At 35.3% G+C, this 14,769-nt stretch overlaps 2 protein-coding genes across 11 annotated transcripts; both read left to right on the top strand.

The window, feature by feature from the left end:
• Nucleotides 1–111: 111 nt before the first annotated feature.
• LOC135583150 (uncharacterized) lies at nucleotides 112–3,942 on the top strand. 2 transcript variants are annotated; one of them, XR_010486936.1, is made up of 3 exons: nucleotides 112–488; nucleotides 1,371–1,620; nucleotides 3,584–3,942. XR_010486936.1 is itself a non-coding variant. In XM_065108556.1 (2 exons), the coding sequence occupies exons 1-2, from the start codon at nucleotides 203–205 to the stop codon at nucleotides 3,799–3,801; spliced, it is 504 nt and encodes a 167-aa protein (XP_064964628.1). In that variant the 5' UTR covers nucleotides 112–202; the 3' UTR covers nucleotides 3,802–3,942. The 2 variants fall into 2 exon arrangements, 1 of the variants encoding a protein (XP_064964628.1); XM_065108556.1 differs by lacking the exon at nucleotides 1,371–1,620.
• Nucleotides 3,943–5,743: 1,801 nt separating this feature from the next.
• Nucleotides 5,744–14,644, top strand: LOC103984483 (uncharacterized). 9 transcript variants are annotated; one of them, XM_065108552.1, is made up of 11 exons: nucleotides 5,744–6,139; nucleotides 7,762–7,848; nucleotides 8,094–8,561; nucleotides 8,703–9,271; nucleotides 11,268–11,356; nucleotides 11,691–11,794; nucleotides 11,930–12,029; nucleotides 12,118–12,193; nucleotides 12,294–12,408; nucleotides 12,489–13,020; nucleotides 13,593–14,644. In XM_065108552.1, the coding sequence occupies exons 1-11, from the start codon at nucleotides 5,872–5,874 to the stop codon at nucleotides 14,083–14,085; spliced, it is 2,901 nt and encodes a 966-aa protein (XP_064964624.1). In that variant the 5' UTR covers nucleotides 5,744–5,871; the 3' UTR covers nucleotides 14,086–14,644. The 9 variants fall into 9 exon arrangements, with proteins under 9 accessions (XP_064964624.1, XP_009400259.2, XP_009400258.2 ...); XM_009401984.3 differs by having other exon boundaries at nucleotides 8,094–8,588; XM_065108554.1 differs by having other exon boundaries at nucleotides 5,747–6,139; nucleotides 9,183–9,271.
• The last annotated feature ends 125 nt before the right edge of the window (nucleotides 14,645–14,769 follow it).

The following is a 14,769-nucleotide window of genomic DNA, read 5'->3' as shown; positions in this document are numbered from 1 at the left end:
CTTTACCGCCAATCATATGGCAGGTAGGCCGCTTGGTATGTGACAGAAGGGTGAGAGTGTGACAACAAGAGTTCAGCTCACTCAGCTAAAATGGTTCCACTGGATTACTACACCGCGAACCGCGACGCCGTTCCGCGCCTGCACATTTGAGAGAGAGAGAGAAAGGGGGAGAGAAGGAGAGAGAGAGAGAGAGAGAGTCGTAATGGCAAGCGAGAGGCAGAGGGAAACCATAAGCCTGGGGAAGCGGAGGCCGGTAGAAGCGGGTAGCAGAGAAGAGGATGAAGCGGGGGTGGTGGAGAACGAGGAGGAAGATGAGAATAGGGATATCCAAGAGCTGGAGCGCGAGGTGAGCGAGATGGGCAGCAGGATCCTCGACGCTCGGCGGAGCATCCCCGACCGGCTTCTCGAAGCCCTCTCCTCCCGCCTCCTTACTCAGAGGCCGGTCCTTCCTCCACAAGCCCTAATCGGCGCTGATGCCGGCACCACCGGTACCTTTCTTGGGCATTTTCTTGTGTCATTTCTCCCCCTCGTTTCTTGCCCAAATCCAGGAACTAATATCGGTTTACTTGGTAGATTTTTATGTCCGTGTATTGAAATATTTAGGTCTGGCGATTGAAGAATTCTTGAGCAAGGATTTCTTTTTCCTTTTTCATTTTAATTTGTCAATGTGTTCCACGTTGTTATCTAAAGAAGATCAAAGTACTGTGTTTTTTGTACTATTTACTAAGAAGGCCACTTGGTAGTGCTCTTACTTTGAGCAGGTAAAGTATGTGAAACCCATGGGATTGTTGGAAATAATACGTGAAGTTTCCATCAATTTTAGGATCGAAGAGGATTGAATTATCATTTTCTTGTTAGGTGTGGAAATTGAGTTGAAATAGAAGTCAAGTAGGCTATGGCCATGTATGGGTTATGTCTTTGTAAATTGAGTGGTGGTGATGAATAAAAGTTAGAATTTCATTCTGTTTTATACTTCTTCTTTATTATCCCTTCTCTATGAACTATTGAAGATACCACCTTCCAAGTTATTTTTCTAACAGGTTTAATGAAAGATATCAATTCTTCATTTGATCAGTCATCTGCTAGGATCTATTTATTAAGCAGACTGACAAGTACATTGGTCTCTATTGCAAAAAAAAAAAAAATACCACTTGGTTTTCTACTCAATCATAGTCCATTCTTGTACACCCTAAAGTGTGATAAGAAGAGGATTCTCACATAGCTTGTTGATAATTAAGCTCTCCATATGTTTAGTTTCATTTTCACCTGTCTTTTGGCATCACATGGTTGCATCTTTGATTTTATTAGATAAATCACAAAATGAAGTAAGCTTTTAGCTTGCTGCTTAAGTGTGGATTTGATGATTGTAGGTTCTGCTTGTCAGTGATGGTGGTGGCCGAATGACGTGAATGATGATTGCCCTGTTGAAATATCCGCTCAGAAATTTTCTTGTGGAGTTAGATGAATCTAGGAACACTTATGAGATAATTGTGAAATCCATGGCCATATTGGGGGAGAAGTTTACTGTGATTCTGTCCGTAATAATTCAGATAAGACAATTGTAATAAAGACTTCAACATGGACATCCAAGATAATACCCAGATCTGAAGAGTGCCAAAGGTTAGAGAGTTTGATATATGTATAACAGCAAATCAAGATTCCTTAAACAGAAATAGACATTGCTGGTAATCCAGAAAAGTTTCATTTTTTTCTTCATTTGATGTTTGTGCTATGCATTAGAACATATTATCCTCATTTCTTATTACGCTTATGTGTGAATGTACATATGAGACTATATTGTAGATATCTCAGAGTTCATCATGTGAACACATAAGAGAGTAAACGGATCATAAGGCAAGGATTCAATAGATCAAAACTGTTGAGATATAAGATATGACGACATGTGTTAAAAGGTGCTGAAGTGTTTATTCTGTAGCAAATAGATGTCCTTTTTACTAGTTTATCTAATAGATAAGCAAACAAAAACAGATTATAAAATATTAGAGAGAAAGTAATTTGGCACTATGCAAGAGTACAAAAGATATTGCACAATTCTTATTATGTAATTGTACTTATGCGACTTAGCTAACATCCAGCTAAAAGCTACTGCAACCTAGAAGTGTTAACAATTTTTTTGAGGTGCGATTGGTTTGTCTAGAAATGAAAATGGATTGGCAGTCGAAATAGTAATGTTGTAATGTATGTGGTGTTGCAAATTTAGGTGCTGTAATTTGAACGCTGTAGTAAGACCTATTAGCCAAAACTTTTAAGTAGCCAAATTGCAGTTTGGCTCAACTTACATTTCCGTATATTTAAATATTTTCTCTTTTTTTAAGCAGAAAAAATCAGGAGCATGAAATGTAGCGTTAATGGTGTATGTGTTGGACAGAAGTACCAATTTGTGGAGTTGTAACAATATATAAAAGGAAGATATCAGCAAATAAAACTTGACCAGCAGTGTACATTACAGAACCAGGAAGTTAAGAAAAGCTGTTTAGGTGTTTTTTTTCATGCCTGATAATCTTGACTTGTGCAACTCAAGTTTCCAATAAAAATTGATTCTCTTCATCGTAACGGGTAACGAGCTGGATCTGGTCAAAGATGAGTAAAAGCAGCCTAGTGTCCTAAACATGATTAAAGAGACAATTATGTGTAAGTTAGGAGAGGTGAGGCAATACAATTTTTAGGTGCCTTGAGAGGAGATGACTTATATGACTCATGTCAAAAATAGAATAAAGGATACTGTGATGGCTTTAGGATTTGCTGTGATCTTGTCCTTGTGGAGTTAAATGCCAGAAAAGGATCCATGTACCAATCAAAATAGTTGGAGTGAGAACTTTTTAGTTGTTATCATTTTTGTATTTGTTCATAGACCTAATGATGAATCCTAATCATGATTAAGATTGATCAAGATAATGCGAATACTGATGGTCATCGATCAGATTGATGCTCAAAGAGTGATATTTATCATCTCTGTGCTCCTGTGGCCTTTGTCCTGTTTATGCTTTCTGTGGTCAGTAGTGTAAACTAGTTGAACTCTTCCATTATGCTGTGCTCATGATTCATTATGACTATTTGTAGACTGATGTGATGCAAACACAATTTAAGGAAAATCTGTTGATGATAGTATTGCTAGTCCACTTTTCTCTAGTCTTGTCAGTTCTATTAGTTTCGAAGACAGTAATCTAAAATTAGTTGCATTTATCTTTTGTCATGTTACCTGGAGTAGTCGTTACCTTCAAGTTATGCTCGAGTTATACTCATTCTTAGAACATATTAAAAATATATTAATTTTTATATAAAATATTTTTTAAAAAAATTAATTGTAAACTAGTTCAACTCTTCCATCATGCTCTGTGCTCATGATTCATTATGGTTATTTGTAGATTGATGTGATGCAAACACAATTCAAGGAAAATTTGTTGATGATAGTATTGTTAGTCCACTTTTCTCTAGCCTTGTCAGTTCTATTAGTTTCGAAGACAGCAATCTAAAATTAGTTGCATTTATCTTTTGTCATGTGCATATGATTGAATTTTATCACCAGTGTCAGTAACAAATATCTAACCTATATCATTTGTAGGAGAACTACAAGCCCCATCTTCTGAATCCAATGGGGGAAACATGCTTGCTAACGTTGATCAAAGATTGCTCGAGAAATTGCTTGTTCTCAGAGCCAAAACCCAAAGCAACATTTCTGCAGTCCCAGTAATTCTGAAGAGAATAAATGACTGCATTGTGAAGATTGAAGAACTGGAGAAGTGCCATGTAGACGTACATCCTGTTTTTAATCGAAAATGAACATTGTGAGGGTTTAGATTCTCGTGTGTTGAAAACTCCATGATGTGGATTTAGTGTGGCTGTGTCTCGACAGTTAGTACTACCTTGTTTACTGATGCAAAATATTTCTGTTCTTTGGTAATTTGTTTACGAAGAATGTAACCATGAGCCAATGTCAGAGATATTATATATATATATATATATATATATATATATATATATATATATATATATATATATATATATAATTTGGCATTAAATGAAGTGATTTGATTGAGTGTCGAATGACTGATGCAAGATATCTGGCTTGAAGGAATGCATGATTGGATGCATCCCTCGTGTCTTTACAGCTTTATCCTTTCCAAAGTTTGGAAATGACATATTTCAGAGCATACATATCCCTACAAATATGAAGATCCTTTACATACATCATACATCCTTTCTATCAACAATTGTTATCAACAATCGTCACTAATATTAATCTGTTTGTGTTAAAAAAATATATATATGGTAATTTATCGAAAAAATTCGTAGTAATATGTTTTGACTAGATGGTGCCCTTATGTTTCGTTTTTATCAGGGTTGTTCTTTTTTTTTTAGTTTTGATCAAAATATCTTTAATAAAATAAAAAAATGATAATTGTCCTGTGAATAGGTTTGACTTGGTTCTTTGGTTTTTTTTTTTAATGAATCAGATCAAATTGATTTTAATTAAATCTTAATTATTTAATTTGGATTTTTTTTCTTCAAATTATCCAATCTCCACTCTGCCTCCTCTTAACCATTCAATTTGATTTTATTTAGTTTTAGATTGTTCTTTCCATTTTCTAAAGTACCCCCACCTCCACTCTGCCTCCTACTCAGTAGTTACACTCAAACTATGTTCGAGTTATACTTATTTATAGAATATATTTAAAAATAATAATTTTTATATAAAAAATTTTATTTTAGAAGTAATCATCCTAAACTCATAAAAAATAAAAAAATGATACTAAGCATATTAATATCTCATCACCTTAATAATAGTTCTGAAGAAATTTTAATAGATTCGATGAAAATTCAAAGAGTTGCATTCGAGTTATATTTCTTTATTACATGAGTTATATTCGAATATCATATTTAAAAATAATAATTATTCTAATTTTATAATATAAATAACAAAAATGATACTAAATATATTATCATATCACCATAATAATTTCGGAGGAGTTTAGACAAAATTGATGAAAGTTTAATAAAATATACTTATCATCAATTCAACCCAAAAATATTATATTTAAAAATTATTTATCCTAATATTATAAAAAAATTTAAAAGATACCAAATATCTTATAATCATAAGCTTGTAGTTGTGAAGAAGGTTGGATTTGTTTGATAAATTTTTTTTGGTTATACTCGAATGTAATTCGCATTACACTCATTTGTAAATTCAATAAAGTTTGACTTGATGTTTAGATTGGATTAAATTAATCCATAGATCTAAGGTTCAAAAGCATCATTTGCTAAAAGTTTAATACTAGAAATTATATTTGATAAATTATCCAAAAACATATAACTAATTTTTTTTATAATCATAATATTTTTTGAAAACATATTAATATCAACTAGAGTTTTAATTAATAATCAAATGATAATAAACCTATGAATATTAATAATATTTATCTATAATTTTTGAACTTAAAAATGAGAGGAATAATTATAACAAATAAATAATTACGTAATGTCTGTATAATCATATTAAAATATGTTAATATCATTTTTAGTTCTAATTATCAACGAAATGATAATTAACTTAAAATTAAAAAAAAATATACTAAGAGGATTTAACATAAGTATCACTTATTTAAATACAATTTTGCTTATAAATAAATAAATAACTTATTATGTATGTACATATATTCTCACCTGTCGTGGACGGTGAAGTCGCCACAAAGGCCACTCCAGTTAAAAGTAATTACAAGCGATGAGGGCGATCGCGTCTAATCCTTTTTCCCTCATCCTCTCCTGTTATTGCCCGATAGAGTTGTCTTCATCTTCCCCGTCCTTTGCGTTCCGAGGAGAAGGAAACCCTAAAAAACCTCGAGCTCATCGATGGCGGCGTTGATGTGTCCGTCGTCACCTAACTCGCTCCGGCTGCAGTTTGGCTTCAGGTGCCGCGAATCCTCTGCCGTCTTCCTGCGGGTCCGATTCCGCCCGACTAATCGCCGTGTCGTTGTATCTTTCGCCGGCGGAGAGGCGGCAAGAAGTGGGGGCGGGGGACGGCCTTGGAATGGCTCCGATGGCTCGCCGGACGGATTCGCCGGGTGGTTGGAGACGGGAACCGGCGCCGGGCAGTCCAAGAAAAAAGGAGGGCTTCGAGGTGAGGAGTGTCGCTTCCGCTTGACATTCTGCGACGAATTTGGGTTTTACGGCTCCTCTGCTTGTTCGATTTAGAGGCTTCTGGATTTCTTGGTGTTACTTGTCACTAGTTACCACTCAATGGTTCTTTACTGACATGGAAATTCTTTTATTTATGCATTTATTTATTTATCTTGTCCTAAGTGAATTGGGTTCGTTGGCAATTTCATTCATCGGATGCTAAAAGAGGAACATCATGGCGGCACCTAAGTTTTGTTTTTGTTGAGATCTGACAATAACTATTCTGTTTGAGAGAAGCAACTTACAAACATATTTGACTTCTTCTGGCCTTCAGGATTAGGGTTGTTAAGGAAAAGAAAGGATAATTGAAGAACATTTATTGTTTTCTAAAGCATCTGGCCACATAACAGGTGATTTGAAGGTGAATCTATTAAAATGGAAACATAAAACACTTGGATTTTAACTCTGTACCTCGTGATCTTCTTTAATCCCTTTTTCCCACTTTTAAGTTTCTTTTGGCCCATGTTTGGTTTTTTCTCCTTACTAGAAGTATCCTTGAGTTGTGTTAAAGTTGCAAATTCAATCCTTATTTACTTTTGCCGGCTTTACTTATCTTTTCTGCTCTAGCCTCATTTACTAGATCAATGATAAATTACCTAAGCATCATAAACTATTGGTGTCTTTTGATCTGTGTGATGCATCTTTAAACCTTACATTGCGCCTTCTTTAGAAACTTGGTTTATATTGTAGATAGTAAATTGCGATCGTGTTCACTTCTATGGATGTACTGGTTACAGTTGATGTTTTTTCATAATTTCTTGAAGGTATATTCAATTTTACTCATTGTTAATAGTTAGATTAAGTATTTGACGTGTAAGTACGGTAGCAACATGGTACCACTGTGCTAACTGGCATGGTATAATTTGGTTCAACCATCTGTATCACTAAGCTAGGGTTGCTTAAGAGCAGGTTGTTCATAGCTTCAGGATTTATTTCTCACTTAGGAGTTATTAATCCCTTTGGGGTATTTAAGCTTTCCTTGTATTGAAAAGTGTATATTTGCTACTCTAAACGACCGTCAGAATAACACTTTCAGATGATGTATTTTTCCTAGCCTGCCAATAATTATTACTAGATCTAATTTTGTAGGAATCTTTTGATGCACTTTTTATTAATTCAATGATTTTCTTAGACCCCCTTAAAAAAAAGTTAACTAGTTACTCTTAAATTTATAGTCATGTAATTTCCGAACTATTTTTGGAATTTGCTGGATCTGCAGGACACACCTAAGTATTTTGTTTGATGAATTAAGAACTTTTTCTTAGAATTTGTAGGATCTTTCAGGACACCTAACCATCTTATTTGATGAATTTTCCACATGAGTTAGATGTTCTGTTATGGCTTTGAAATATCGTGGAAAGCAAGATTTAAATATGGATATTGGGTAAACCTTTGTATTAGACAAAGTTAATAACCGGAGGCTCACTAATTTTTGATGAAATAAGGTCAAATATTCTTGTCATAAATCTTGAGTAGTTAGCACCCCTTTTATTTGTGTTGCTTAAATGCTGCTGTTATGGTTTTTGGAGTACTAATGACACTTCTCTAGTAGTTCGCTTTCAGAAATGCTGGGAGCATGGCTGGCTGGGGTTCTTTTTGCTGCTGGAGTTACATTTGCAACATTATCTATTGTCAACAAAAATGCTTCTGGTATGTGATATTTTTCCATGGCTTGAACTTCTCAAGTTTATTACTATCCATTGGAAACTAAACATCAAATCAAAAGTGTTGCTTTGCAAATTTCTTTTTTCTGACATGGTTGGTTGAATGTTATTCTTTAAGATATTATGTAGCTCATACTTATTTCCCCTCCTTCTAAATCTTTAAAATTAGAAGATTAACCATGCATCATTTTTTACGAGTGTGTTTACAATTTTTCATATTCTTTTCCTCAGGGGCAAAGCAGCAGGTGGAACCATTAGCAAGGGAGCAAGAAATATTAATGTCTTCTGTTGATGCAAGTGAAAAAGATAATCGGGTTGGTGAGGTGTCTAATGTGGTTACAATTGGTGAAGAGAGCATAATCAGTGACCGCAATGAAGACAATGAGACAGGTACCAGTGAAAATTTTACCCCTACAAATGTTAACGGAGATGTTAGTGAGAGCAGATATGGTGACATGCAAGATTTGGAGTCTTCATTATCAGAAAATATAAAATCAGTTGGAGAGGGTGTCATTGAAATTAAAAGAGCTTTGACTCTAGATGAACAAGAAGTGGCCCAAAATGTTGATAATCTTCCTCTATTTGCTGGCTTGAGCAACAGCACACATGAATTGCCTACTTATGAAGATGGTTTTTCATATGAAACATCCAAATCGGATGATTTAGGTTGCACTACGACTCTTGATACGTTGGAGTCAGGTATCGGAAAAGATGTGAATGCCGATGGTACTGTTACTCTTGTAGACTTAACTTCTGTTAATACTGCTTCAACAAATGCCATAAGTAATAATCATGAGGAAACTATTAACTCAAATTCTGAAACTCCTTCACAATTCTTAGGTGAATTTGAGAGCCAGGTTCCCAGCAATTCAATAACACCTGATGCCAAAAGAATAGACTCAGATGAAATAGATTACCAGTTCAGTTTTGAAGATGTCGTAGCAAATGTGTCTCTTTTGAAGGATCAGGATATTGAACAGAATAACATGCTGCAGTTACCTGCAAAGGACTGCACTGAGTGTCCAATAGTGCATGACAAAAATGAGACTGTTCCTATAGAAAAGCTTTTTGACTTGGTTCCTGATCATAGTGAAGAACAGATGCTTCAATTTGACTCAATTAGTTCTGCAGGAGGACATAACTTAAATGACAGTGATTTAGCTTCAGTACAGTCTGTAGTGGTATCTACAGATCCTACTAAAAAAGAACCTGATTTAAAGTGTGACAATGAAACTGAAAGAAACTCATTGTTTGAGTCACTTCTGCCTAAGAAATCTTTCTCCCATTCTGGTATACCAGCTCCATGTCTCGTCTATGCAGCTCAACAGGTACCCCCTGGAAAGATTTTGGTTCCTGCATTTGTTGATCAGGTTCAGGGGCATGCACTGGCAGCATTGCAGGTTTTAAAGGTATACCAGTATGCTTTAACATTATTGTAGTTCATGAGATACTGAAGTTATTGAATTTTTCTTTGCCTTGATCCCATGTAGATATGTTTACATGATAATTTGTCATCTTATGAAACAGTATCATATTTCATGAAAAAATAGATGTTCTTATCTATATAATTTATCTTATGGCAAAGAGGACATGTGGTTTTTCTTATATTTGTATGAAGACTCACTAAACGTGTTGCTCAACATTGATTTATATGAAGGTTTTTTATGTGATTTATTATAGTACTGTTTATGAATTTTTTTTGTCAGGATTAATACTTTGTTCCTAATCAAATGCTATATGATAGAAGCAGCATGGGCCGCACTTGTGCTCTTATGTATGAGATGATAAAGGCTTTTTTGCATATTTCAAAATTCTGTTGAGTCTTTTCCATGCTTTGATTTGATGTCAATTGACTGATTAATTTTAGGGGGTACATATAATTCCTTAATCTTTGTTAATATTTGTATCCTATGAAGTGTTGCAACCAGGGAGTACCACACCACATAAACACAGTGCCCCTTAATCTGTGTGTGTGTGTGTGTGCGTTGGCAATTTTCCTGGTTTGTCTTGCATCAGTTTCTCTCTCATATTCAGTGGTTTCATGCTATATAGGGGGGCATCAGAATCTACAATTCATATCCATGCTGGTGCCTTAGCAATATTCCTGGTTTGTCTTGCATCAGTTTGATCAAATAGTCTTTGGATTCAACTATTAATCCATAGAAATTATGAGATTTACCAGCTTGATTGAGAAACTAGGCACTAGAGCTGTGCAGAACCATGAGTGATATAGTTGCTGCCTCATGCTTCAGTTATTTTAATTTCTTCTTTGTAAATTTGCTTTATTTAAAAAGAGGAATTGAATAGATGTTGAGCTTTTTTGCCACTAAAGATTTTGTCCAACTTATTCTCAGATCTAATGTTATATGGATTGCTGATACAATCAGGTTGGCCATGTCCATTATATCAAACTGGTGGAGTGGTATTTTAAGGTTGCAATCAAGGTTTAAATTATGCTTATGTCTTTTAGGAAACAGGGCCTCTCTCCCAATGATTGTATCATGTTTAAATGATCAGTAGATGTATCACTTCCAGAATCATGTTGGTCAAGATCCATTGTATAAAATGATTCGTAGATGAATATCCATTGTATAAGAAACAAGAATCCAAATCTGGGATTCTTGTTTCTTGAATATACTCGTGTGCTGAAAAGTTATTCTTTAGTTGTACAGAATGAAACTAATCTTCATTTCTTGATGTTGATGCTTTCTTAGCCTCGATGTATATATATATATATATATATATATATATATATATATATATCAGCATGATCATTTTTTTTTTTCCAAAATTTTCTTAATGTATGAAACTTGGTACTTTTTAATATTTTAAAAAGACATTAGAAAGAATCTGGCCTAATATTCTCTCATTTACAAAAATGCTGTTGTATTGTTAGTCTTTAGATTTGTTAACCTCTCCCTTCTCTAGCCTGGCCTTGAATTTAGGCACCGAGCAGTTTGTTAATTACAGGTCATATATATATTTTTCTGATGTTCCATGGATCCTTCAAATTTGGAGTCCTGTAGCTGACACATACGTATGGAAGAAGGCTTGTTTGATAATTGAAGTTTGGGGTTTCATGTATTGAGTGGGATAAGCCAGGGTGCAATTGCTCTGCTCTTTAAGTAGATATTTATGAATTTTGGTGATAATATATAATGATCTTAATTACCATGTTTACCAAAAAAGGGAAACACCAGTGACTAGATTTCCAAAAATCCAAGTCCCTTTTGTTTTTCAAGAAATTAATTTTCTGAATAGTAAAGGTACATTCAAACTTCTTTGAAAATAGTAAGCTTTGCTACGAAAATACAAAATAGTCAATGATATCTGGAGACACTCTGGCTGTTAGTGGTAGATAACTTTCATAAAAGCACAAGTTGACATGTCAAATTTATCATGTAGGTCATTGAGGTGGATGGTCAACCAGGTGATTTATGCACTCGTCGTGAGTATGCTCGTTGGCTAGTAACTGCAAGCAATGTCTTTTCAAGGTATATCTTTCCACCTATTTTAAGGTGTAAATTATGCTATATATTGACATTTTTCTAGGTTTAATACATTGTAACACATCATGTTGGAACTTAAAATAGCATGTCAGTTATTTTTCATTGGATAAGTTGCACTTTAATTAGGTGGTGCCCCTACTCATTAGTTGGTCCCCTAGGTTTCTAGGTAACTTTCTTGACAAGAATTAAATTTATGCCTTCTAAACATGATGCTGATGTGGGGCCACTCTGACATATTTTATGAATTGTGTACTGAACTTGATCTGTTGTCTGACCTTGTTTGAATATACAAACTATTGATCGTTTGTTTTCTATTCAGGAACACCTTTTCAAAAGTGTATCCAGCAATGTACATTGAGAATCTGACTGAACTTGCATTTGATGATGTTACACCTAAAGATCCTGATTTTCCATTCATTCAAGGTATGAAATTAGTGAAGTTTAATTATCAGATTAGATACTAGATACTGGATGCATTTGATTTTTAATATCTTGGCTTGTTGTTTTGTAAGCATCATTCAATCACCAATGTTTTCATTTATGTACTTCACACTATAGGCTTGGCAGAAGCTGGGTTAATCTCTAGCAAGCTTTCAAGATCAGATTTGGATGTTTCTGTCAATATTCTGGATGACTATGTTCTTTTCTCCCCTGATAGGTGATAATCATGGGATTTCACAGCCATATTTTGGTGTTCATGCATAACTAACAGCTTAACTTGTATCGCTAAACTTTGTGACTGGCAGTCCTTTGTCTCGTCAAGATCTGATTAGCTGGAAGATGGCATTAGAAAGAAGGCAACTTCCAGAAGTTGATAAAAATGTAAACTTGAGGAAAAATATATTCTATGATTTATTTTAAGATTAAAATTCTTTAAGACATGATGTATTGTTCCGACCATAATTGTATCTCTGTTGATCAGCATCTATACCAGTGCACTGGCTACATAGACGTTGATAAGATAAATCCGGATGCTTGGCCTGCTTTGATAGCCGACTTTGCTGGTGGAGAACAAGGCATTACAGCTCTTGCTTTTGGTAATCCTTTTAATCTATAGTGCTTGTTTTATGGGTTTGGGTCAATGAAGGAAATTTATCATTAATTTTCATAACAATAGGTTATACTAGACTTTTCCAACCTGATAAACCTGTCACAAAAGCACAAGCTGCCATTGCAATTGCAACTGGTGATGCTGCTGAAGTTGTTGGTGAGGAACTTGCTCGTATTGAAGCAGAATCATTGGCAGAAACTGCCGTGAATGCGCATACTACCTTAGTGGCTCAAGTAGAGAAAGATCTCAATGCAAGCTTTGAAGAAGAGCTTGCCAAGGAAAGGCAGAAGACAAAAGACTTGGAGAAACTGGCTGAAGAAGCAAGGCTAGAATTAAACAGGCTAAGAACCCAAAGAGAGGAAGAAAAAAATGCTCTTATTACGAGCCATGCTACTGTTGAGTCAGAAATGGAAGTTCTTTCAAGGCTAAGGCATGAAGTGGAAGAGCAATTACAGAATCTCATGAGTAACAAGCTGGAGATATCTTTTGAGAGGGACAGAATGAACAAACTTCGTACGGAAGTTGAAAGTGAGAACCAGGTCATTATTAGGTTACAGTATGAGCTGGAGGTTGAAAGGAAGGCTTTGATCATGGCCAGGTAAGTTTGTTTTTACTTGTATACTGAGAAGTTATGGTGTTTTCTTTAAGCAATCTCATTTTTGTATGTGTTATGTTCAAGACCATGTTTGATATGCACATGTTTTCTAGGCTACTTAATGAGTGGAACTAGGTGTAGTCACATTCAGTGCAGGAAATGATATCTCACAGCAGACAGCTACATCAAAATTAGTAAAGTTATGCTAAATATGATATTGTTTATTCAGTATCATGTACTCTCCTGGTTTTATTAGGAGGTCTCATGTTTTAATTGGCTGAAGCAAGCATATATGCTCTCTTTTTTTACTAATTGGCCTGTTGAATTGCATAGTTGTCACCGTGTGAAGGTCATGTATATTCTAATAAATTATACTGATGCATGATAGCATTGTTAGATAGAGTTGATACCTTAGTTGTATTACCATGATAGTAATATATACACGAGTTAAATGGAGTATTCTCTTGAATTACCACTTCATTCAACTGTCAGTTTAAGAACCTTTTAAGCTTTTTGAAGCCTTCTTATACGAAATACTTAATCGGATAATAAATTAAATGTTGTAACTTTACCAGGTCTTGGGCAGAGGAGGAGGCTAAAAGAGCAAGAGAACAGGCCAAAGCTCTTGAGGAAGCCAGAGAGCGATGGGAGAGGCATGGCATCAAAATCGTTGTTGACGGAGACCTCCAGGATGATGCATCTATTGGAACAACATGGCTTATTGCCGGGGATCAGCCTCCTGTTGATGAGACAATTGGTAGAGGGGAGACATTGGTGAAGAAGCTCAAGGAAATGGCTGCTGAAATGAAACATAGGTCTTCAGTTACTATTGAGAAAATTATTCAGAGGATTGTCATGATAATTTCGGCTTTAAAGCAGTGGGTCTCTGTTGCCTCCAATCACGCGACTGAGCTCCGAATTGCTGGAATTTCCAAGGCTAAAAATGCAATGATTGAGTTTAAGGAAAGTGCTTCGGGGTTCAGCTTAGTGATTGTGGACAAGGCCAGGAGAGTAGTTGCAGATTGCAAAGGTAGCGTTGGAAAAATCTCACAGAAGTTCAAGGCATGAGAAGAAACTTCCATTTCTACTTTTCTTTCAATTAATAGTACTGGCTTAGGGCCCAAAGTTGCCTGCTTCATTACAAGGATAAGAGATGAGAAGTTCCTATAAAGTTGGGTTCAGAATAATATGCAACGGAGTTGTTTTCTCCGCTGCTTAGATATAAGAGTGGAGAAAGCGGATGACAGATTTTGTTTTATTACCTATGTGTCAGCAGGAACTAGTTTCGTATTGTTCCTCCCAGGAGAGTGGTTGTGGGCTCATTTATGCTACAGGAAGGTTCCAAGCGGTTCATAGGTTATATCATGATGTCTTTGTGTAACTGGTCATAAAATTTTTGCAGGGGCACATTCCACCACGACTGCATACGGTGGCGTTTTCACAATTGAAAGCTCACAGAACGCACAGCTATGTAGTTGATGCAATTGGTTGAACTGGTAAGAAAGAAATCTCTCAGCAGTGTACACATAATATCCAGAAACTTGTATCTCAAATTGTCATTTTCATCATGTTTTACCAAGTAAATAGCTGTTACGTGATCATGGTTAATTCAATTTAGATTGCTGCATGACTTGGTACTTCATTGAGAAAAAGTATATAACGAGTGTAAATTAACTGAGCTCAGGAAAAGAAAGAAAAGAAAAGAACTTGCGGGAGCTCTTCCCAGTAATAATCTGGCAACTTTGTTTACAG

The sequence above is a fragment of the Musa acuminata genome, chromosome BXJ2-5, assembly GCF_036884655.1.
Source record: "Musa acuminata AAA Group cultivar baxijiao chromosome BXJ2-5, Cavendish_Baxijiao_AAA, whole genome shotgun sequence".
Classification (NCBI taxonomy): Eukaryota; Viridiplantae; Streptophyta; class Magnoliopsida; order Zingiberales; family Musaceae; genus Musa; species Musa acuminata.
The sequence above is the reverse complement of the archived record's forward strand: the minus strand, read 5'-3'. Positions and strand labels throughout refer to the sequence as shown.